Source organism: Dromaius novaehollandiae, chromosome 3 (assembly GCF_036370855.1).
Source record: "Dromaius novaehollandiae isolate bDroNov1 chromosome 3, bDroNov1.hap1, whole genome shotgun sequence".
In the NCBI taxonomy this organism is placed as follows: Eukaryota; Metazoa; Chordata; class Aves; order Casuariiformes; family Dromaiidae; genus Dromaius; species Dromaius novaehollandiae.
Window position 1 is genome coordinate 6,992,701 of NC_088100.1, and position 26,214 is coordinate 7,018,914.

The following is a 26,214-nucleotide window of genomic DNA, read 5'->3' on the forward strand; positions in this document are numbered from 1 at the left end:
TTTCACTTCCTAACTACATACAGGTTGCCATAACTGGAATAAGAAGTGAAGAAGAAACTCAGAAATAAGAAAAAACTTGAATTTCAAACACGTTCAAAGCTGCATAGCTAAAAATTTTGAACTCAGATAGTGAGCCGTAAAACACACTCCAAAAATTAAGTTCAAGGTCCATTTAAACTAAGGTCTAGGTACACCATGAAGAAAATACTGCAAGATAACACTGATAATGAGAACTGTGATAATTACCCTGTAAAATTCTTTTCCACAGTTGAAATGAGACTTGAACACATTTAGGATTAACATTGTTGATCATACTGCACAAAACCAGCAGAGATTAAAAAGTGTATTTTGTGTTACATGCTCAAGTGTACTTAAAACCCTGTTCCTTAAATGAACAGAAGGTATTTTTCCTCCTCTTCCCGCAGCTGAAGGAAACTATGCAGTACATGAAGGAGACAGCAGATGGCACCCACAGCACTTAAGACGAGAGCACGCACATGGACTGATGTTATCCTTTGGCTCACACTGTTCATCACTCAAAGTTTGTTTTTTCTGACCCAAAACAGGATTTTCCTTTACACAGTGCAAGTGGTCTAAATCAGTACAAGTTATCTTCACAATCAGGAGGATTTGCTGCATGATTAGGTGCAAGGAGAGAGATCAGGGAGAACAAGCGAAACAGTGCTGCTTGCTTTCCTAACTTCTTGGAGTTTCATAACAATGTTGGTATTTTTTACCTAGTTTTCAGAGATGAGGGATCTGTGTGAGAATCCCAGTTTCAGATCCCCTCCTCTGCCCAACGCAGTACACATAAGGCATCATGACTGCAGAAAGAAATTGGGGGGGGGGGGGGGAAAGAGAGGCAGGGGGGAAAAAGCAGCCCACAGATGTGTTAGAGGTGCATCATGAAAACTCAAAAACCAGATGGCATAAACCAGAATCTGAAGTCTTAAAAAAAAAAAAAAAAAAAAAAAAAAAAAATCAGTATTGCAGCATACTAACACAACCCATGGCTATGGTTAATAGCAGTCTATATGCTACAAGAAAGTGGATAAAGGATAGCAGAAGGTTCCTCAAAAAGCAAAGTAAGGTACAAAGGGCATTAACTGCTAATGCAGAAGTGGGAAGCAAAGCCAGATAAGTACTGAATGTTCCAAAAAGATCAGTCTACCCAGATACATGTACTGCAAATATGCAGGAGACTTTAGAAAGGCATAAAATCTTAAAGCAGTCACTGTCCTTGCATGACTTCCTGCTTCTGAAGACTTCTGAGGATCCAGGGTCTGCTAATGTTTGCCATCAAACCCCCTTTCCTGTCTGATATATTACTAGAAAAAGTATTTTTCATGTTTGAATAATTTTTATTCCAAGTATGGATCTGTGCAACATTCTACTACCAGAAGAAAAAAGAGACTGGAAAAAATAGGCTGGAAAATATGGAATTACACACAGAATGGAAGCTATTATAGTGTCATAGAAATTCATTTTGTAAGGCATTCAGTAAAGTTATTGATAAGGACAAGGCATAAATTCATCTCTTTCTGGCTTAAGACTGGCAAATATTAAAGATTTGATTCTTAGACCTGAAAGAAAAAAAACATGAAATGTAGATATATAGATTGGACAAGTTATTTTAAATGGCTGCTTTCATTGTTCCTACATAATGTCAATCTGATCATCCATTTTAGATCAAGAGAAAGACTATAATGCAAAGAGTTTCTGCACAGAGAATCTAAACTGTGCTTCAGTGACAGTTACCTCTACAAAAAGACTTTCAGAAATTTAAGTACATACGCAGAACTCAATGTATCTGCTATACACAGGTCATAAAACAGCAAGGAGTCAGGAAAGCCTTCAGCCTCAAAAAGGTAGAGGGTGACAGAATAAGACAGTCAGTAATGAATAAGTGTTTCTTTGAATAAGACTTACTAGCCTATGGAATGATCAGTCTCTCCAATAGAGGTATAAACTTTATTATTCAAATCATTTGAAACCGGAATAAAAAAAGGAACAGAGATTATGTTCCTAAGAAACACTCCCGTACTGTTTGCAGTATGCACTTCTCCCTTTACCTGCAAGACAAACAGGAGCAACCAGAGTGCTCATATCAGAAGCGGTTATACAACAGAACGTAACGAGCATACAGCAGACACTACTATTAAAGAGACAGTTGAAAAACTAGTGATGGTAATACACAACATTTGTAGTTACAGATGCAAGAGGATATAGAGAAGGGGATTTACAGAAGGAGACAGGAAGGAGGAACAGGTAACGGTGGTCTCCCCATGCATTTCTGCAGTTCCCATTGGCAGCAGTGGAAATGAAAGGAATTCCTAACTGTCCATGATTAAAACCTTCAAGTCAGACAGTGAGAAGCAGCAATGCACATGTATTCACAGGCACAGGATCACTAGCAGACAAAAACAGACTGTCTCAGTTAGTCACATAAGCATAAATTATCTAATCTGAATTTTGTCTTTACTTGTTTAAGAGATTCTTGAGAGAATCCACCTGAAAGCTCTGCAATAGGAAGAAAGCAAAAGCAACTGGCATCAAAAGAAAGGAATTCTTGCTAATGTATCTTAAACATATTCAATATTGCATAGGAGCTAGCCTCAAGACTAGTACCTGCACTGCACCAAAGCGCTCAGTTTGTATATGGTCCTGTCCCAGAAATTGAAGAAAACACAACATAAAAACAGAAGAGTCACCTCACACAAATAAAAGACACACTAGTTTCCGAACAGGCAGAGGGCTAACCTAGAGAGACCTGTGGCTTGATGCAACACAGCTTCAGCCATCTGAAATACCCATGCCCTTTCCCTTCAGTTCAACATTGCTAGGAGTTCAGCCTCTGACTGAACTGAGTTTATTTTCGGTCAGGGATATCACAGACTCCAGCCATTAAACACATTAAAAAAACCCAAAGCTTTCAACTAGAAGTATTTGATGAAGAGGTACAGTCAGTCAGAAGAGGAAAAAAAACAAGAGACATGCATTGCTTGACATTTATCATGGATTTTAAGAGTTAAGAGTGTCCACAAGTCTATTACTGGGGCCTTAAATGGGCCAACTCCCACTGAAATTCAGTAAGGGTCTGGTACCTCATTTCCTGCTCATCTTCTAAAGGTTTCAGCTTTGCTCTTCTCTAAGCCAGCCACACTGAAATTCAGTATTGTGGAGAAATATGATAATTTCATCCTAATTCTAACACAGAATTTTTAAATGAGTGCATGCAGCAGTCTTACAGTCTTTATGCTTTTTATACCCACTGAAAGCCACTTAAACAAAATGGAAAACCCACACACATACTGATTTGAATCCACCTCTGATGTAATGTAATAGATGCCTACATTTCTCTCCTGCCAGGGATACTGCAATTTATTTTTCCCATCCTAGCGTCATCTTAACTTCCACCTCTTTAGTCTCCATCACATACAAGAGGTTTCTCCTACCCCTCTGAGACGTACACATTATATTTACCATACTTGCAATGCCTCTGCTTCCATATTAAATTTCAAAGCTCAGTACAAGAGGCATGTAATTCAAGCAGGGTAAAGTGTCCATAAAAAGCAATCAAATTAGAGTGAAAGAACCTACATAGATGTTAGTAATCACAGTAAAGCAAGACAATACAAAAGTACAAGATATTTCATTTTTGAAACCATTCATGCAGTGGTATCACACAGGAAATTAAGAAGTAGAACAAAATCCTCAGTTGACAGAGCAGCATAGCTTATCAGCAGATCATTTACAGTTTACGTTGTCTAAGGACTGGCTCTTATAACATAGCCATAGAGAAATCCTTGCACTATACAAGTGAATGCTTGAACTTTCATCTGCTTCAAAGAAGTATCAATTCACCTAGCACAGAAGAATAAATTGCTTTCAAATGCAGAGTAGTAACTGATAATTCCTTTCCCCTTGATTTAGCTCAGTTTGTCCTCCCACCTCTGTGCCCAAATCCACTGCAGAATCTGTCTTAGCCAATGCTACAGTCATCAAGCTGCTGGCTCTCTCGTGCACCCTGCATTACCTGAAATAACCTTCCAGTATCCTTCCATTTTTCTAAAGACTATATTCTTTTTCAAGTGCTCCCTTTTTTTCTGCCTCTACTAATGCAATTAATAAATCAAATAATGCTTAAACTCTGCTGCAGTGTTCTTAACAAAACATTTATTTTGTACGAAACACTTCAGAAATCCCCTTAAGTAACTAGTAATTATAATTGTGAATTTACTGTTTTGAATGTGATTAAGCTAGAATGTAGTCTAGAGTCCTTGAATGCGATTAAGCTAGAATGTAGTATGCAATGTCTTTATACATTGGTAATAAACACTGACCTTCATTTAGGAGCTTTTTCCTTGGGCCAGAAAACTCATATCAGAACTTGTGGATGGATTAGAACCTCTGATGGTATTAAAGAACAGCTGCTGCTCTAACAACATTAGGATGGCTTGTACTGCACTTTTTGATTACTATCAGCTAGAAAAACAGTTATTTGTTGACTTCAAAATGACAGTTTGCTGGAGGGAAAGGGCCAGAACTGTTTGGTTATTAGCAGATATTAGGAGATAAGAACTACTTAGTGGAACAAACCAAAGACTGCTACAAGTTATGTAAGGGCAGTTTTTTTCCTTTAAGAGATGAAGCTCTTGCTTGCTTCAGCAGATATTTGAAGGGTTGATTTCTTACTTTAATATGCACTGTGCCAACATGAAACTTTTAATCAGATGCAAAAAAAAAAAAAAGTTTCTGTAGAAGTTATTGCTGTTATTTATTCTGAATGTGGTCCAATGTCCTCCCATCTTTACATTTCTTTACTACCAAGAAAAGAGGCTCAGCATTGCGTTTCAACACTCAAACATTTTCAGGCAGGATAATCAGAAAAACAAAGTCAAACTGTTCTCTTCCAGCACAAGTCCTTGAACTCCACATGCCAGCTAACACTGGTAGTGAGTTAAGGGAGGCACACTAGCCTCGGTGTTCCAGGCCAGATCTTGACTTCCTCAAAGTTCAAAAGGCATTTGAGTCCAGGAATTTGGTTCAACCTATTACAGGAGACAGACAACTGCAAAGTGGAATCTTAATCTAAATTTGTACAGTGTTTAAGCATATCTAGATCAGACCTATCCACAGTTTATCCTGTGATGTCCACTGTGCTAGAAGAATGAACAGGAGTGATTAACAGAATAGGAAAGATTCCTTACTGATCTACAGATAAGACCTTGCAGCTCCCTCTGGCTCCCAGAGCCAACATATTCTCATGACACAACAGAAGGTCCTCCTAAACCTTAGCATGAATTTGCTAACACCTACCATAAAATGTCTTATTATTCAAAATTCTGTGTGTTTTAGCAGGAATTATCAGAAAAGTATGTTCTTCTTTTAAAACATTAAATAAAAAAAAGAAATTCCCTATCCTGAAAGGTCCTTTCCTAGGAAAGATTTCCCACTCACCCTGGTTTCATGAGATAACCCGTGTTCTCTCTAGGCAGAGTAGAGCACGACCAGAGAAAGCCAATAGTATTAAGAATTTTTCCATAGTTGCTCTTAAGGAGAAAAGAGAGTTTCCAAATTTAAAAAGCAGACAGTAACTGCTGTCTTGTGTGTTCTGGAAAGAACATTAATCAGTTTATTTTTGTAAATTTACAAACAACTAGTATAGCTAGATGCTTGGAAGCGCTACTCCATATTTCAGCTCCAGCAAATAGACACCTACCTTTAACCCAGCTGGTCTTGTGCCAGGCACGTTCTCCCATCAAAACAAGGGCATTTGTGTGCCCAAGCACCCTGCTTGTGCGTGGGAATATAAACCCCAGGACCATAGAAATTATATAGACAGTGTCCACATTACAAACAATGGCATTTCAGGCCTAAAGAGGCCTGTTACTTACAGCCGATTTTTTAAAGTATTTTCAGAGCAGAAATTAAACATTCACTTATTGACAAATATTTGGAGCTTACCAACTCCCTGGAATTACTGATCCCCTAGAAGTAGAATATGTTTTTGGCTATAATTATCCTGCTGGCAACAGGATAATAAGGGGCATACGCACAAGTTCTACTTGACCAACTTGACCACAGCCTTAGCATGTCCTTTTTGTTAGAGGGAGCAACAGTAAGGTTTCTCTTTGAAGACAATCAAACTGTGAAACTACTGATATTTTTCTCCAGAAAGACATCAGAACTGGTGAAACCTTCTAATAGCCAAAACCACCTAAGGAGGAAGAAAGAGGAAAGAATGCCCAAACCAGAATGGACAACCAGCTCTTTACAGCTCCATTAGTAATTGTGCAGATCACTTCAGAGAAGTATGTATGAGCTCCCATCAGGACCCTCAGCAAGTAGTTTTAGTAACAGAAGAAGAACATGCTTAACTGACCTCCTTATAAAAATGTATTGAAATTATGAACAAGTAAATTATACTAGTCAAAACAGCTAATACTTTCTTTTTGCCCTGAACCACAGCAAAAACCTAATAGATCACAAATTCCCATGAAGGTTAACTTCACTACCACCCCCCTGACTCCAGTAAGATTTGTGCACCTTGCTGTTACTGTGGTTCCACAGTACTGCTGGGCAAAAGGCACAGTGGGCCAGGGAAGCCTCAAGGTTCATCAGTTGTAGGATGTTCCAGATAGTCACATGTTTTGGGGGGGGATCTCGGTGGCAGTCATGTTCGGATAGTTCATATAAGGCCTTTTGCCTGATTTCATTTTTTTGTAGTCTACAGTCCCTAACATACCTCACTACTGACCTTTGATTGAGGAAAGCACAGGAATCATGGATATGCCACAGAAGCTTTTATCCCAACATCTCATTCCATATGTTGATAAATAGTTGACTAACAAGGTCTGGCAGCTATATCATAGAAAATAAGACTTGTTGAATGATGAATTTCTTGAAAAACAAAATATTGAAAATCCTGCTGGCATGTCAGATTGTAAAGATGGCTTATACCATGCAGCTGAAAAGATAAGACTATCACTCCAGTATATGTTAAATGAGATCTCAGATGCAGAACAAGAAAGTTCATAAAGGTCTAAGCTGAAATACTGTATTGCACAGGTATGGATCAGAGAAAGGATTTAAGATGAGTTACACAGTAGAATAAGTGCCATAGAAAATAAGTTTTTCCAGACTGTGTGCTTCTCAGAGCAAGAGCAGCCTTCTGTATTTACACCAAATACCCAATATTTTAACATTTCTGGGATCGTGGGAAAGAGAAGATAGTTTTCAAAGGAAGACCACAGGAGTAAAATGTGGCCCTTCAGCACTTCAGGAATCATAGGAATCCTGTCTTTCACTCTTTTCTTTCTGGGCAGTGGCTAAGAATTACCTTATCTACTTATCTGAGAACTATCTGTATTAGATGCATTTATAGTATACTGTAAAAAAATTTTTACAGTGATAGGCTAACACATTCATCCTATTTACAAAGCAGAACAAAAAGTAGTTAGAGATTCCACAGCACAAAACACCCGCCTGTTCAAGTGGCAGTTTCTGATAACATTATCGTATCAACAGTCGACAACCTTAAAAGGTAGAAAAACTGAAAGTAAAACAAAGCAACAGTAAGTGTACCAGGAAGGCAGGAATGAAGCCTACATTCCTTTCCAGCCTTGGAGCAGTGACTTCATCTTTGCTAGGGTGACTTTCCACTGAGTCCGGGCTTGAATACTAATATTAGAATAAGAGGAAGTGTGCCATCATCTAAATATAGTGATGACTCAACACCTAGAGGCTTCAGTGATGTAATATGGCCAAAGAGGTTCTGACTTCACACATTAGATTTTAAAAATGAAGGCAAAGAGAACAGAACTCCCCCTGCAGAAACAAAGCCTGCCTCCTAGAGCACACTTCTTGAATTAGCCTGCAGGAAAATGGAACCAAAGAAACATTCCACACACGGCAGCAGACACACTGGCTCCACTTTTGTTTAAAAGGAGAACTGAACAGACACATTTCAATTATGCTCTTCAGAGTCTGAAAGCATCAGTAGAAAGTTTCAGTTCCAGGATTAACATATAAAAGTTAAAGACAACACAGTGGACCATTCAGAAGTCCAGTGTCTTTTAATGCACCTTAAAAATAACAATTGTAGCATGAAGATTTGCTTTGCTGAGAAAGCTGAATGCAAGTGCAAGGGGGAAGAAACCCAATAAGCTTTCCAAGTAAGCCATCATCCTTGGACAAATATTCTAACTGCCACTTGAGATAGCCTTAGATCCTCTTCAAGGTCCAAGCCTAATACTACACCTGCAATCAGTGGAAGTCCAGTGCAGGCTTCTATAACAAAAGCAAGAAGTTATCCAACTTATATTAGTCAAAATTGTAAAAAGTAATGTGACAATCTCATGAAAATAGTAGCTGTTTACATAACAGAAGTCCTTCCATTAAAGGAGGACTGTAGTTTTCATCAACTTTGACTTTTCTCCTCCCCTTTTCCCCCTCCATTAAGCTTACAGTTCAGGAAATAAATGTATTTATATCACCTTCACTTACCAGTTTTACACTCTCACACTGACCCTCCTCATCACCAGAGTAAGGACATAAGAGCTCATCACTTCAATACATGTTTGGTCTCAGTACTAGCTTACAGGTGGGGAACCACTCCCTTCTTTCTTTGAATTAGCAAGAGGAAGCACTAAATACACCTTGTTTACCATATCCTAGGCAGCTGCAGCACAGTAAGACACATGCGGACCAATTAATCTTTTATCATATCTTATTACCCACACCTTTTTTCTAAAGTATAACTGTAAGCTTTAGATAGGTGCTCCTTCCAATCTGAAGGAAAACACTAGAAAGGGGAAAGCACGAGCAGCCCCTAAACAAGTTGAAGCATTTTTCCCTCCTATAAGCATATTCTAATAGTTACCTTTTTGGTGCAGTATCTCCTGAGGTACTACAGCATCTGAAGAGGCATCTTAAGAGACAAAAATGTTTCACTTTGACAGTGTGCCTACCAGTTTCAGCCTGAAGTAAATTATATATAAACATTACAGAACTTAAAGAAAGGAGAGTTTTACAAAACAGTGATAGATGCACAACAAAAATGTTACTAACTGGAAAGCCTGAGGGTTGCATATAGCAATTAACAGTTAAAACACACACACATGCACCCTCAAGAGTAAGAGTCATGCCCTTTGGCTTTCCCCCACCACTTCTTTATCAAAAAGTGAAAAGGAACAGCACCTCCCATTCAGTCACACTATCAGCCAAAAATAACAGTCTCTATTTTGCCATATCTTGCTCACATAAGTAGCCCCATCAGTTTTTCCACGAGTCACATGGCAAATCCCAGGATTCAGGAGTAATTTTAACTTCCTTACAGTAAGATCTCCACAACCCAAGTCAGTGCTGTACACTCCAAACAAAAAACCTACCCCACCATTAACAGGTTACAAGCCAAAACAAGTGATCAAGAATATAGTTCCATGACTGGGAAACAGCTGGATCTGATGCCAGCTTTGCTGTAAGCCGGTTAGATAATCTTGGGGGATCCACTACTTCTCCATGCCTTTGTTTTTTCCTTAAAAAAATAAAAAGCATAGTATTTTCTAATCACATTGTAAGGAAGGTACAATTTTATTTTCTGTCAGAAGGAACAGGCTGTTCATGATGAGAGTGGGAATAAGCAAGACCACCTCCCTTCAGTAGTGGTGAGCTGTTAGTTCACTGAAACTACTGAGCCATTCTGTGCAAACCCTCAGATGCCCATATTATCAAACTAGCTATCCATAGTATTTTCCTGACCTATGTGGAGATTTCTTTCTAAGAATACAGGTCTGAAGAGTAGGGTAACATTTTTCAGATAGATGCTCTACTGTTATGGTATAAGAATACACGCATAGCATGCATAGCTAGTACTAATCTTCTGCAAGTGTTTAAGTTCAGGGAAACAGTCACTCCTGCACAGCTTCCTTTAAACCAGATGGCAGTACTCATCTTTAGATCTCACAGCTTGCAACTTTTCAGACTCCTTCTGGCTATGCTGAGGCCTTAAGGTGCTGTCAATGAGGAAACCCCAGCCTGGCCCAATACAGTTCCTTTGTCTGTAAAATACATGACCTTCGTCTGCAGAATTCCTCATCTTCAGGAAAGGAGGTCCAAACTCGGACTCCTTATCACTGCCATCATCTCTTTTGGTATGCAATGCAGAAGCCTAAAAATGGCTGGCTGCACAGCCATGTGATATTGCTGAAATATCTGATACAAGATGCAGTCAGAACAAAGCATACCAGCTTAGCACAGGTAGATGCGCACCTAGGTGTTCCCTCAAGCTTGCTCCAAGCCAGTGCTCAAGCACAAACTGCAATTTATCCTGTATCTGATCGAGAGTAGTTAAATTCTTTCAAATTTAAACAATATTTTTAAGGCGCTTGCTTCGAAATGCCTATCTTTGGTGAGTGTCCTGCTTAGATATTTGTGTGTTAAAAAGAAAAATGAAGAATATAACTTGACAGCTCAGCCTCTGAGGCACTTCAGTAATATAACTTTAAAGCTGTCAGAGTGAATTCATTACATTAATGTTGCTGCATGCTGGAGCCACTCAGAAGTTTAGATATTTAAATATTATCTTTGCAGCAAGTTCACACACCAAACCAAAACATCCATTTAGACTGACAAGTTACTTGCAACTAGTAGAGAAAGCCAGAGAAACTTCTGAGCCAAGCATGCCTCCAATTTCCCTTAGAAAGTGTAGGTCAGAAAAAGCAAAGGTAAAGTTACATTGCAAAAAACTTACTTTCTGCAAAATGGATAAAACAATGAATCTACTGTAGATGTATACATTAATCTTTTTAAAACAAAAAAACTACTGTAATTGTTACATCGGAGCAATGTGCGTTTGAAGATACAATTCTGCTAGCAGAATCTGTCTTCTGAGATTTTAATTTAACATTGGTATCTTGATAACATTTTATATTGAAATCATGCATAGTCTTATCCTGAAGCAACAGTAATAACAGATGAGTACAAACCAACTGGGAACACAAGTATTTGTTTAACAGGAAAAAAAATAAATAAATAAATACAAAGAGTCAGCCTGCTCCCCAGGTCCACTGTTGGTTTCAATGAGCAATCTGAAGATAATCCCACCTTGTTGAATATAGACTTAAGGGAGCAACTACTTACTTGTAAACAGAACTGTCCAATAATCCATTTCATTGATAGGTTGCTTATGGATATGTATATATCCAGCACATCCAGCTCCACAGCTCAGCTGCTATTCTTGAGACACATCCTTAGGTCCTGCAAGTCTTTGAGGACTGATACCCCACATAGGTCCCTTTGAGAACTGTACTCTAGGATTTAGCTGATGGCTTAATTAAAAAAAAAAAAAAACTGAGTGGATGATTATGTAACTATCAGGAGCAAGTGTGGATAGAATTTCCGCAAAATGAAGAGGTTCTCTAGTTCTTAGCACATCTTTGTAGGTTCTTCCTTTAGAACTGTATTTTCACATCCTTTTAATGCCAGAAATATTTAAGATGATGTTCTCAAACCACTAAAGGAACAAACACCTTCAACTTTAGTGAAGTTCATTGCTAGATGGTGATAGAAGTCCACAAAATAGCACAATATAAGCATGAGAGGCTTATTAGCAAAAGGACTTAAACACAACACTGCACAGTTTTCCAAGACTGCAATTTAGAGTATAGGATTTTCTTCTGTAAATATGATCAATTAATTTAGTGCTGTGGTGCTTGAAACTTTGTACTCAATTTTCTTCACTGGAAGAGATGTCAGTGATTCAAGATTTGGAGTACTCTTTCAGTCTGTGCTACTTCAACATACACAAGACATCATTACCTTCAGTAAAGGTGCCTTAAAAAACCCCCACCCAAATAACAAGTGTTGCAAGCAATTCCTTGCACAGCTTCAGAATTCATTTCATTAGTACCTTTATCGGGAATCCTGTGTCCCTAGAAGTCTTGTTCTCTTATCCTTTGATCTGATAACTTCCCTCTCCATCAAAGCAGCCCTTTGTCTGTCCTGGCCATGTTTCAGTCCCAGTGAATCTGATCTATAGTTTTATCTTGGCATCTCCTCAGCTAATTCCAGCCAAAACCCAAACCCATCTTTACTGCTGTCAGCTTGTCTCCAAATTGAAAGTTCCAGATAAGATATTTAAATAGCCTCACATGCACCTGTAGCAATTAGCCTCGTCTAATTTCAAAGTCCCAAACTATCAATTTTATACTGACGACTCCATCCAAAAAATAAATACTATGCTAAGAAACAGCAACTGAACAACTTCTGCAGAAAGTTTTTTTTTTTTTTGAAGAGTATATTGTTTTCAGCCATCCTATTCTAGACTAACTGCAGAGCTACAAAATATTTCCAGTTCTCACACAGTTGGATCCTTTTTCCTCTTTTCTTTGTTCTCACTAGCATTCTTCTTAGGTTTTCCAAGTAAACCAGTATTTCAGGTTATCATTTAAAACATTTGAAAAAAAATACAGGAAAGGCAGCCTCCCATCACAGTGATATGTGATCAGCAAGCGAGAGAAACTTTCTTTTATGTGTTTAACTTTGCCACCTCCATCATGACTGCAACTATGGTTGCTATGGAGACGTACCCACACTTCAGTATTCTGCAAATATGAACAAAAAACAAACATTTTTGTTCATTGTAGCTGGCAAAAAGGCTTAAGTTACTGAAATAAACAAACATCATGGCAAAGTGTTGTCACATACCTTAAGAACAAACTCAAGAAATCTCTGACCCAGTTTCTTTTTAAGTGACAAACATTTAAACACCGCAATTTTAGAGAAACAAATGCAAACATCACAAAAATATATATGTTTATCTTACAATGAAAGTACAGAAACTGACACTGTACCTTACTGTCCTCTCCTTCAAACACAGACTGGTGAACATTACAAGCAAATAGAGAGTTTGGGAGATCGTTGAAGTCAATTACTTCATGAAAATCTTCCTCTGCAAAACATCTCTTTAAACTGCTGTTTCCATCTATGGAATAGATTAAGAACTGTCCTCCATCCTCTGCGCTGCAGCCATAGTGACTGAGGCCTCGCATTCCAAAGAAGTAGGAGTCTCCCCTCATTCCTAGAGGTGTAGAAAAGAGACAATTACACTAAACTTAAAAAACAGAACAACAACAACAAAAATACACAAATTAACCCAGAAATTCTTAGTTTGGGGGCTTATTTTTTAGGTAATTAATATATTTCATACTATTTTAAGGCAACAATTGACCTCTGAAACACGGCACTAACATCAGTTTCACCAAGGCTCAATAGGAACTTTTCTTTAGTTCCATCTATTAGCACTGAAAAGACCTAACCATATCAGCGCCAGCTGCTGAACACATCCAGAAGAGTAGCATGACTTGAATCCTTTTTGCCCTAAAAGAGAGTATTATGTTGCAATTGGGTTTAAGAGATAGTCATGTTTGTTCTCCGGAAGGCAAGCTGAGTTCTAGTCAGCTTAGAGAGAAACCATCATGCACTGGATGAGAAGAAAATAACTTTGAAAATGATATCAAGCTTCAACTCAAAGCAAAAAGCTGATCCTTTTGCGAAGCAGCACCAAAGATTGAAGAGCAGTACTACTAAGACACTTTATTATCACAAAGAACACTATTAAGACATTATCACAAAGAACAACAACCGATTATTTGTCCAGTTCAAGGGCAGAATGTGCCATGTTTATCTATGCCCATTAGCAGTTTCTGTTTAAATTTTAATGATATTAGGAAGCAAACAACAACAAAATGAAAACAGACCTAAGGAAGAGCAGAACTAAGTGCCGATTCTCACCTCCTCTAAAAAAGGAAAAATCCTGCTGATTTTGGAGGCTTTACCCCAAATCCATCAGGGTAGAAAGATAATTCCAGAGTCACTGAAGGACACAGAAGTAACAGGCTCATACATCAAACACTATCCCTGCTGTGGATACAAGAGTAAGCCTCATACCAGCCAAGGGGATTAAGGAAAGGTCCAATTAATCATCAGTGTATTCATTATATAAATCCAGCTATTTATCATTGCTAGTATAGACAGTCCCTGGTATAAGCATATTGGACATTAATACCCTTATATGTTTATGCACTAGTTATTCTTATTGGAGCTCTAGAGAAGTTGAGAGTAAATAACAACATGCAATCATTGCCTTATTTTCCTCTTAAAGTGGTTAGAGAGTTATATAAGCAGTGTGTTCATCTTTTTCTTATTTGCCCTTGCTCTACTGCATACTTGCCATTTCCTATTAATACTTGCACATATTGAGTCAACTAAACCTATTAGAGGCCTAAATAGTGTCAAAATTAAACCCTATGTCTTAATTAGACTTTAGATCTCAATAAAGCAACATGAAGTTAAAAATCTAATTTACCATGCCTGTGCCTTTTATATAACCTCATTTCTGCTGCAGCTCTGAAGCAACGTTTGGCAGATGACAGACCACATCGTTCCATAACCTTACGTTACAGAGATGTCAGTAAACGTTATTGCTGAAGACTCACAGCTAGTGAATTAAATCTTAATGAAAACAAACCAACATCGCACTCAAAAGTATCAGTCTTGGAGGAGTACTACCAGGTCCACACTTACTACACTCTTAGATCACCTGATAAAGTCCAATTCATTGGCCAGTACTAATCAGAGCATTAAGGCTGGAAGGCACCTGCACAGGTCACCTTCTCCAATCTCCACAGTCAGACCAGGTTTTTCAGGACCCGGCCCAGAGCTCAACACTCACATATCCGTTGAATGCTGTACAGCAATACCACTCGTAAGGCATATAATCATCTGTGGAGAGCTGGTAGGTCACAAGATCTTAGCTGCCCTCCATTTCTAGGTCCTAAAATACCTTACAGAGAGCTAAAAACAGAATAGTTTCCTAGTCCTGTATTCCAGGCATGTATACAGGGGAGAGGAAGAGGGAGGAAGAGAAGGGGTTTAAAACAAACAAAGATGATGTACATGAGAGAGATGCAGTGCTGTAAGCAAGCAGGTGTAATACGAAAGCCTCAGGCTAACTAGCTCTTCACCCTGATGACAGGTTTTTAGACTCTCAACTACAGAGTAAAGTCTTTGCCAACTCAATCTGACATTAGCACAAGTATCTCCTTAACTTCAGTTTAGGTATTTAGTTCCAACAGTGGGAGGAAAAAAAGCCAAACGGTGGAGAAGATGGCTAAACTTCTCAGCAGTATGTTTTAGGAACACAATGCCATGGCAGTACCACTTCCGATATTTGAACCAACTCACTTAAGCCTCATTAAAATGTAAAGTATACTGCACATTTCAGTGTAAACATACCCAGATTAAGCACTATAAAGAAACCCTCACAGCAAACAATGTTGTAGAGGAAGCGAAAGTTCAGAATGCATCACAGTTTTCGCAAAAAACGTTAATAGATCATCCGCTCCAAATATAAATCATAAATTTGTTTGCCATCATGTCTAGCCTGCATCAAGATTAGATTCATTATTTTTATGTTTATGAAAAAACCACAAGCCCAATATGTTGCAAAATATGACTTACATTGCAGAGCTGGGTATGAAATATTCCACTTACAACAGGCAAACTGCTTACAGTCAGTGAAAATACTCAGTATCTTGTGTTCACACTGGGTAAAAATGTTTTTCCCCACAAACAAGTACCAAATCAGAGAAATCTACTCAGCAGAGAGGGGAGTTTCAAAGGCAACTTTACGTAATAAAGACTCAAAAGGGTAAAGAAGATAAGAGCTGATGGTCAAAAGTCGTAGCAAGTCCCCAAATCCAAGTGTGAATTCTCACACTCGCTAGGAATTCTGAGGGGAAAATTGTGTCTGTGTGTTTTAAGAATGCGAGTAGCACGCACACGCACACCCCTCCAAACGAATCGTTCAGGTAAGCAGCCAGACGGGAACCTGCTAGCTGAATGGAACCTAAAGCCACATCAAAGCAACAGCTGTAATACATTATTGATTTGTTTTCTATACACATCTCTAATTATATTAGCTGATTTCTTGAGCTGCACTTTTTACTAAAATAAATAAGCTTCACTTCCACTGTACAGTTTGATAATAACATTAAAAGTGACTTCATGGCAGCTAGCTAGTTTCACGCATTCTGTTCCTCAATGCATAATAAACCTATTAGGGTGTGTGGCCAGATAGAGAGGTAAGTGGGGGGGTTTTCCTATTCTGAATCAGCCAAAAGCTTTATGACAAGCACCAAAACTGCAAGAACTGAATTTTGAATTACAAGTCTTTAACTGTCTTACCTGGCAATACAGGTAAAAAGGTAATGAGCATACAGTATACCAGGTACTTCTGCAACATATGGGCTCCCATCTGAGACTGCAGGTTAATAAGTAGTCTTAAGATACATTATGCAATACTAGATTTGCTCTGCTAGAGCTCTTCAATAACAGGAAAGTTTGTTCCTTGTTTTGCTCAGTTCTTGAGGCAGCTTTGCTCAGTGGGACTTGGGTACTGGCCACAGGCCACTTTTTCTAAGAAAGTCACTGCAACTGGCATGCCTTTTGACCACTTCCTTTTCAAAACTTGTGTGCGGTCCTCCACATCCCCCTCATGTGCATCACCTTTTCTTGAGATATGCCTTAAGTTCAAATCAATTTTCCCTCTACTAGCAAGTCAACCTGCAAAACCCCAATTATATCCCCTGCTCAATGACAAATGGGAGCTGCACAATTACTAAGGATGTCTATACAGAATACTAGCGTATAGCCCTTGCTCACAGGTTTTACTTTGCTATGTAATACAGTGTTAAGTACAGCACCACAGTTAAAATAAAAACCTCACTGATCAGACACACACACGCTCCCCAAAAGAAAGAAACTGTCTATGAGCCTGATCTCAGTAACAATCAGCACATACAGACATACCTCAGTCAACCACATTAGTTAGCACACTTCAAAACCTTGGTCTGTAAATTCAAATTGTGTACTGGACAAACTAGCACTTCTGCTGAAAGATGCAATATAATCTGTCACATACCTTAAGTCATTCACTTCCAACACCAGCCATTTCTTATGTGGAGAGAGATCCCAGGCTACACTCTGCACTGGAGAAAGTGCTTGCGTGGTCATGCCATAAAAATCAGTAAACTGATCCAGTTAAACGAAAAAGCTTACTGACCCAGACTAAGGAAAAAAAGTTTAGTTTCAACTCCATAAGACAACTGACCTGATTCACTTCACGGTTGCATAAATGAAAGACTATGATTGCATCTTTCAGTAACTGATCTACTTAAAGCATTCATGAAGTCACAGTCTGAGTTTTCACAACAATGAGCTTCCTAAGAGATTACCGTATTAGAGGTTATTTTCAACCAATCATGAGCTGGGATTCCTATATATGAGAAATAATATTAGGCACACTAGATCCTAATGTTAAATTCTTTGTTACGTCTATCAAAAGCTTTAATGTTCAGGTTTATGGTGGTGGGGTGGTTTTTTTTTTTTTTTTTTTAAATTTACTCAGCCATTTCAGGCAATCCAGTCTCAAAATAGTTTCTTTCCAGTTATTCTACTAATTTAGAACAAAGGAGTTTACATTTCAAAACCCTTAAAACAATTCATTCTTAATCATGCATAATCCATGAAATGGATTGCCATACAAAAAATGCAGTTAAAACTCATCTTATACTACAGATGCAATACAATTATTGAGTCCTATTTCTATTTAGATTAAAGATCCTTTCCACAGCTTCTGGCAAAATAAGTTTACTTACCTCTTACGGCCCCTTTTATATTGTCAATAAAGCATGAAAAGTCATCCAAATAAAGGTAAAACAAACTCATCCCACTTTTAAAAGGTAGTGAGTTCAAATTAAGTTGTTTGCTCCTCCCCCTGCAAATCAGGAAAATTTTCATATTCTTAAGATAACCGAAGCTGTCATACAGAATCAAAAAAAAAGGGGGCATAAAAATAATCCAATAAAGCTAGAGAATCTTCCAGCACCAACATTCGTGCTAAATTCAGTCTGTAAGGCCTTAAAATGGGACCACCATAGTAAAATCCATGGCAGGCCTGTTCTCTCCAGAAGTCTGAGATACCAAGACAGAAAGAAACCTGAATCCAAGCTCATATAATGCCCAGCTAATGCTGGCTCCTTGCCATCTCGATTTATCCCCTTTAAATCAAGTTCACCCATACATAATCTGTGTTCCTCTGTAAGTTATTTTTTCATTTTGGTCTATGGTTTTAACCCTAAACCTTAGGTCAGAAAATACATTACCCGGAGAGAACAGGAGTGCCCCAAAAATTGCAGTACTAGCCTTTTAACTCTTGAAACATCATAGCAGCCACTACCCTTCCACACCATATCTTCAATCTCTGTTACTTCTTTGTGTAATTTACATGCACAATTGCATTACTTCACACAAACCTAAGCCATTTCAAATTCTTCCTCCAGTAGTAAAGGAATGCAAGAACTTCCCATTTTGGATAGCTCAGAAACATCAAGTGTGTTCAACCATGTAGGTGCTGTAACTGAAAACTCTGTGCAGATTATTGGTGAGAGCTAAGTGTTCATTCTGATATTGTAACTACTACTATTTAGAGGCAGTACACCTCTAATTAAATTAACAGAGACCAGCAGAAAGTCAGAGCTTTACTATTTGATTTTATTTGCCAAAATTCACTGGCAAACCATAATAGCCTACTGACATTTCTATTAGTAAGACTGTTGTATCAAAAAGCGATTTTCTAGTGTAAAATTTAAAGTGCAAAGATGTATATCTTCCTATGAATTTAGACCCCTATAGAGCAAAAACTTCAGCTTAAGCACTTTGCTGAATGAAGCTGGACTTCAGCACATGACTAATGTTCACCATGTGCTGAAGTGTTTTCCTGGACCAGTGTCCTAATTATCAGTTATACATAGATTTATGCACCATATTTATGGAAACTAATAAGGTATTTCCTCAGTGACCATTTTCCTGTCTTAAGAGTTTTAAAAACATTCCCTCAGGGACATCACAAAACAGACATATATCTTTTCATATCACTAGGAAACTTTTTACTTTTTCTTGCACCGCTTGCCATGACAAACAAGATGACTAAAAATAGAATAAAACAAACAATGTTACAAATAGAAGCTTTAAATATAATCACTATAAACTAGAAGTATTACTGAGTCCCAAGTTCAAGTCTCCTGGAAACAGTAATCCACAGAAATTAAGAAAACTTGGAAAAAATAAAGCAAAAAACATCGTGGTTGTTTTTCTAGAAGGGTCCCGAACAAGAGCAAAGATTCCATCCCTGCTCCTACTGAAGGAAAAAAACCCTCAACTTCAACAGAGGCAAAAAAAAAACAAAAAAAAAAAAACAAAAAAAACCCACACACACAAAAGTAAGATTTTTTTTCTGAAATGATCCTTTTTTACTCAAAATATTCACTGACTTAATGAAAGCAGAGTTACCAATTTCTGTAGCATTGGCCTAAGGATGCAGCTCCTGTTGAAGTCAACTAGACCCACACAGATGACTTTGGCAGAAGGCACGAGTGTAACAGGGAAGTTCTGATAGCAATAACCTACTGAAATTTCATTCTATGCCATAAAAAGAATACTGGAAATTGGTGTTGTTTTTATAAGGTGCTAATTCTTCACTACAGAAAGCTCTCATGGACTTAAAAGAAGACATTTGTACTTAATTAGAAAGAGCAGAATGAGACCTCACATGACAAAATTAATGAACTGTTGCAACCTAAAAAGCTGCTTTACTCACCTATATTCATCCTTTTCCTTAACCTTCTCCCCTGCATTCCTCACCTGGACAATGGCTCTTTTTCCATACATCAATAAAAGTTACTGGCATAGGGAAGTCCACTAACACTTTAACTTTGCAACTATTTTTGTATAGCACTAACCAAATTAGTCTCCACTATTCCTCTTACAAAAGTAAGAGTTCTAAGATGAGAAAGAGGGATTTTTTTTTTTTTTTTTTAACGCTAACTGGTGCAAATCCCAAATGTTCTAATCCTTTCCACTGACATTCTAGCCGTATTAAATTTAGCTGAGCCTTTGTAACTATTTTTGGAAGCTTTTAACATCCAAAGGGGCTATTCACTTTTATTCATCTAAAGCAGGGCTGGCCAGCTCAAACTGCTCAAGACCTGCATATTGCTCAAAAGGCTCAAGTGTGCCTCCCATGCAAGGGCTCTGTCATTTGACAAGTAAGGGACCTGCGTTGGCATGGCTCCACTGAACAATCTGCACCTCCACCTATGGGGACACAAGCCAGCTCATGAGCTTGGTGCTCAACCCTACTGAAGTCAGGACCCAGTCCCACTCCACGATAGAGAGATGATACTTTGGAGAACCAACATGAGGTATGAAGATTTTAATATGCTACTCTTAACACCAAGAAGTTGCGCTTTGATTAATCAACCATTAAAATTACCACTGTAACATTACGTTACTCAAAAAAAGCACCCAAAAAAAACTTCAAAGAAACCAGAATAAACTTTCCGATTACCTTCACTTGGCCCTCTATGCTACACTGTATTAAAAGCCTGTACTAAAACAGGCAGAGTATTATAGCGTCAGTAGCTTTCAGTCATATTTGTTACCTCACACAGGGTTCCATGAAAAGCCTAATTTAACAACCCTTTGGCTTGTAACATAAGATTCATGACTAAACCCAATCCTTACTAAGTCCTGTTTTCCCTTTTTCCTAACAATACAGAAGGGAAGAAACCCCAGATGTCAGAACCACATGCAATGGGTGCTGTTCACAGTGTTTAATTCCTGGAAGATATTCAGACACCATAAACACAGCATGGCAACATGAGCCCAACAATCAAGGCAATAGAAGACTGCCTGGAAGTGGAACATACATATCACTTTGTGAGATCAGAACTTGAGGTATGCTTTATCTGTATTGAATTTTTAGAGAGCCAAACAATGAAGACATAATTCCAGTAACATTTTTTTTTCCAGAACAGAGAAAGAAAACCCAGATGGACTATAAAATCCAATAAATGGCTATGGAACTTTTGCTATAAGTTGGAATCAAATATAAATATTTTCTTGAAGAGGTTTTGCATAGGAAACGCTGCATAGGAATAGTTTATAACCTAAACAACATTAAGGACACCAATGCAATGACAAATATTTTAAAATAGAAATAGTGACCAACCAAGCCACAGGATCTCAACGCGCACTACAATATTTGGAAGAGAACAGACAAACCAGATTACATAGCTGACAACTCCCCCTCAGCAGTTTAATGAGAGGAGTCCTCTATATGCACCAGTTAGCCAAGCTGACAATTTACAGAAAATCTTCTGTCCTTATTCAATGTGATGAGTTTGTAGTTCTTCTGGCTCTTCCATATTCACACAGTATTCAGACTTCTGTCTGTTCAGGAATGATGTGGAACTATATGCTTTAGCTTTACTGTCTCATGCTCACTTTACAATAAACGCAGCAGGCTTTCTTGAGCACAGCTCTGTATTTTCACAGAAAAGAACATGCCTCTTCTACAAAGCAACCACTCCAACTAGGCAAACAGCAGAATGCACGAGCCAGCTTGTATCTATACATAAGTGGAGCATTCCAAAGTGTAAGACAGAGGTTCACATAAAGTATAACCCCCGATTATACAATTCTAATTTTTATGTAGTAAAAAATATATATTAAACCCATCATTCGTTCCCTTTTACAAAGCTACACTAAAGTACAACTCAGGCAACGGAGGGACCAAAATATTTTTAAAGGCTCTACGAGGGGAAAAACAAAATATCACTTTTGATCAACTACCTGTCAATTAAGGAGCAAGGCAGATGGGTGCGGGACGCTGCAGCCAGCTCCAGAGCAGCCCCGAGCCTCCCTCCAGGATGCGGTTTCATCGCGTTTCCGCGCACCGGCCCGAGGAGGCACAAGGGGCCGGGACAGGTCCGGTACCGCCGCCGCGGGATCCCGCCGGACCCCCCCCCCCCCCCGCCCCGCGTCGTCTCACCGCGCCCAACGGCCATTTCCAACCGCCACACGCGGCCGCGCCCCCGGCGCCGACCCCCGCGGAAGGGCGGGCGAAAGCCCCAGGCCCCCCCGGAGCCCCGAAACCCTCCGAAACGAGCGCGGAGGCGACAGCGGGGCGGGGAGGCAGGGCAGGGCGGCGGGCGCCGTTACATAACCCCGACGCGGCCGCGCAGAAGGGGTGCGCGGCGCCCTGCGGCGAGGTCGGCGGGGCAGGGCTGCACCCGGGCGGCCCCGCCGGGGAAGGAGCCCGCCCGCCCGCCCCCTCTGCCGGCAGCGGCCCTGCCCTTACCTGCTCCTGCAGCTCGCTCGCTCGCTCGCTCGCTCGCTCGCCCTGCGCCTCCGCTGCGGCCGCTGCCGCCGAGCCCCGAGGACAGCGCCGAGGACAGCGCCGCCGGCTCCGCGAGCGCCCCGCGCCTCTCACCCCGCTCGCGCCGCTGAGGCGAAGGTGGCGGAGGAGGCGGGGGGGAAGGAGCCGGCGCTACCCAATCAGCGAGGTCCCCTACCCAAACGGGCAGGCGGTTGTCACCAATAAGAACCCGAGGAGCGCGCTGGCCCCGCCTCCTCCACCCCCAGGAGACGTTGCCCGCCCGCTGCGCCTCGCGCCGTGTGGCCGTTACCGATGTAGGCGGTGGCGGCAGGTGGGCGCGGGGCCCGGCCCGGCCTCGCCCCGCCCCCGCGCGCGGGGAGCGCTACGGCCCGGGCAGCGGCTCGTGTCCGCGGTGCCGGCGTGCTGCGAAGCTCCGCTGCCTCGGGGTCCTGGTCCCACCTGCCCTGCGGTGGGGTAGGGTGAGGCGAGATGAGGGGGGTGAGGAGGTGGCTGTGGGGTGAGAGGAGATGAGGTGGGCTGGGCTGGGCTGAGCTGAGGAGGTGGCTGTGAGGTGACAGGAGATGAGGTGGGCTGAGCTGAGGAGGTGGCTGTGAGGTGACAGGAGATGAGGTGGGCTGAGCTGAGGAGGTGGCGGCTGTGGGGTGAGAGGAGGTGGGGTGGGGTGGGCTGAGGAGGTGGCGGCTGTGGGGTGAGAGGAGATGAGGTGGGGTGGGCTAAGGAAGTGGCTGTGGGGCGAGAGGAGGTGGGGTGGGCTGAGGAGGTGGCGGCTGTGGGGTGAGAGGAGAAGAGGTGGGGTGGGCTAAGGAAGTGGCTGTGGGGCGAGAGGAGGTGGGGTGGGGTGGGCTGAGGAGGTGGCTGTGGGGTGAGAGGAGATGAGGTGGGGTGGGCTGAGGAGGTGGCTGTGGGGCGAGAGGAGATGGGGTGGGAAAAGGAGGTGGCTGTGGGGTGAGAGGAGATGAGGTGAGGTAGGATGAGGAGGTGGGTATGGGGTGAGGGGATGGGGTGAGGTGGGGTAAGAGAGAGCTGCCCTGATGAGTCTCGCTCTTCTTCTCTAGCCTGGCTGGCCCATCTTGTTCCTGTGGTTGGGAGCCCCCTCGGAGCCCCGAACGGAGGGCTCCCCTCAGCACACCCAGCTGATGCCACCACACCCCGTGGCAGTTTTAGTGACAAAGCTCCTGTTGCCCCTTCTGGTGATCCTGTGGGGCAGCTACATGCCTTCAGTGGATGGAGCTCCCAACCTCCAGTCCCACCTCTGACCACAGGCAAGCAAGCTCAGTCTGGAAACATGTCTGTAGTTCATCTCATCTTTGGACTGAAAGGTGAATAAGATGCATCTCTGTGTTACAGACAAGGCTGGAGGGCACGTTTGTAGGACTCTTGAGGAATGTCAGTATTATAATGGAAAAAGGCTTGTGGTGGTCACTGTTTTAGAAAGAAGAGAAACCATTCAGATGGCCCTCAGTCATGTTTTGTTTTCCAGCTACATATCTGGGACTCATAAGCATCAGATGCTAATGCTAATTTTCTGTGGTCTCTTTGCTTTGGAATGTAATAGGGATTTAATCAGTAGGGTGAGACAGAAATGTAAATAGGTTTCTGTAAAGATGGCTCTGAAAATCTATAGAACATAATGGAGAATTAGAGTATTTCCATGTAGTTATTAAATAGCCTGCAGGAGTCTATGGAAGGAATAATTCTTCATTAGTTAAAAATATACAAAATGATTACCATTCACTGTAGAACTTTATTAGAACAGCAAATAAAACTTCTGTAATGAATGAGACCAATAGTGTGTCCCACATCATCTCTGCAAATATCTAAAAATATGTTAGAACAGAGTGCAGGTGGTTATACCTGCAACAGAAGAGTTTCTTCCTGTTCCCATTAACTAAGAACTGACTTTGCCTTGATGCACAACTGGTTTAGATGCCTTCCAGGCTTTTGTTCTCTGGTTCTACTTTTATTTTTTAATATATAGCAGGTAACAGATAATGGTAATTATTGGTTTTTGTTGTTTTGTTGTTGTAACTAGAATTTTTGTGCTTGACCATGACATCATTGTATTAGGCACTATACAAAAGCAAAAGAAAGATATGGAACCAAAGATACTACAATATAAAACATATTGTTTTTTTCAATATTTTCTATCCCAAATCAAATGGGATGCTTGTTATTTTTTTAAGAATTAAACCAAGGTGTCTTGCTTTGTTTCCATTTAGATGTGTTTCCTTTGCATGATATCTTATTTTAATCTGACTCGGAAAACCTCAACTGTGCTTTCTGTACCCCACATTTTACATCATAGATTTTTGTTGTTTTATATTATCCCCCTGTCCCTTAATTATCTCTTGTTCACAGTAAGCAGTCTCAAATTTTTTTCATTTTTTCATATTTTCATATTGGGAAGAGAGAGCTGAGGAAGTTGCCCTAGCATTTGCTTTCCTTGTATTAAAATGGGAATCTCTACAGTTACAAAAGCAAGCTCACCCTTATTCAGGAAAATCAGGAATAGTTAAGCCAGTTCTTTGGAAATGCTTTTATATGTATCCAGACATTATTGCTAGAGTGAATGGGGAGAAAAACCTCAAAATTCCACTATTTATGTTAAAAATGTTCAAATTAAATAATAAGAATGGAAACAATTATAGGGTTTTAGATATCCCATTTTAAATATTTAAGTATTCCTAATAGGAAAGGTTCTGAAAATAACACATAATTTAGATGTGGAAAGGTAGCTCTGCAAAAATAAGAGAGAGCAACTGAGAAAACTTCCTTTCTAGAGTCTTTCTGTTTCCTCACATAAGCCCCAGTGCTATGCAGGGCATGTAGGCTGAGTAGGCACTTTGTGTTTGCTAAATGTTGTGGCCATCTTTCCACAACCCAAGTAGTTGCAGGGTGCCAAAATCTGGAGGGAGCTGAAATTATGGAAAGAATCCCAAAGGAGGTGATAAAACAGCTGCTACTTGCAAGGTTTGCAAGCAGTACTGAAGTCCTGCTCCCACAGAACCGAGTGGGAGTTTTGTTACTGATATCTCAGAGCACAGGATTAAACCATCTCATCCAAATCCTGAGCTGCTCATTATCTTCATTTTGCACCTGCTTCTCATGTAAGGATTTAATCTGTAAGCAAAAGTGGCCTCTCAAATGTACTGGAACAACCGCAGTGAATTTCAACATAACTAAACCAGTAAAACCAAAAAACTTTGTCTCCCTGTGTTATGTTGATTTCTGACCAGCAAAGTATAAGCACTAACCAACTCCTGCTGTCTTTGCAGGAGCTTTGATGACAGTTTTCTCTTTTCAGAAGAATTGAATAAGTAATGTCTCAAAAACAGTAGGTTCTCAAAAAGTGAGCTTTGCTTTTTTTGTATCTCTGCTCCCTAGGATAATCTCAAATTCTTTGGCCAGATATGGATTATGATTTCTTGCAAGTGGCTAAGTCTGGAGATTAGAGTGGATAAAGCAAGTAAAATTAGTGTTGCCTAGGTCAGCATTAGTATACCCATGATTGTTTCTATTTCTCTTTTAGAATGCAAAAACATAGTGAGATCCATCTAGCCCTGCGTCTCATCTGCAGCAGCATCCAAGAGTGGGTGCTTAATGAAACAATGTAAAAATAGACCATGTATTCTTCTCCCATTTGCCTTTTAAGTTTCCAGCTAGTGAGTTAGGGACTTCTGAAAGTCAAGGTTTTATCCAAGGTATTGTGCTTAGTAGATACCAGTGGTCTTGTCCTCCATGAAGTTGTCTAAACTCTTCTTGAGTCTGTTTGTAGTTTTGCTTTCTGCAGTGTGCTGTGCCATGATAATTCTTCAGCTTGTAAAACAATTTTAAATCTGCTTCCTGATCATTTCGTTAGATGCTCTTCACTCTTTTGTTATGAGAGGCAGTGAATTAAATTTCTTTGTTGA

General features: G+C 40.3%; 1 protein-coding gene and 1 long non-coding RNA gene across 3 annotated transcripts in view; one reads left to right on the plus strand and one right to left on the minus strand.

The window, feature by feature from the left end:
- Window positions 1-22,446, minus strand: part of RCAN2 (regulator of calcineurin 2) — a 93,079-nt gene extending 70,633 nt beyond the window's left edge. Inside the window, exons 1-2 of the mRNA XM_026093815.2 lie at window positions 22,265-22,446; window positions 12,855-13,081 (exon numbers count right to left, since the gene is read on the minus strand). Coding sequence (XP_025949600.2) covers window positions 12,855-13,079 — 225 coding nt within the window. The 5' untranslated portion in view covers window positions 13,080-13,081; window positions 22,265-22,446. The remainder of the gene's footprint in view (window positions 1-12,854; window positions 13,082-22,264) is intronic.
- A 100-nt stretch (window positions 22,447-22,546) lies between these two features.
- On the plus strand, window positions 22,547-26,214 carry LOC112979552 (uncharacterized). Of its 2 annotated transcripts, none has more exons than XR_003258204.2 (2): window positions 22,547-22,761; window positions 23,359-26,214. It is a non-coding gene; the product is annotated as an uncharacterized LOC112979552 (long non-coding RNA). The 2 variants fall into 2 exon arrangements; XR_003258205.2 differs by having other exon boundaries at window positions 22,547-22,756.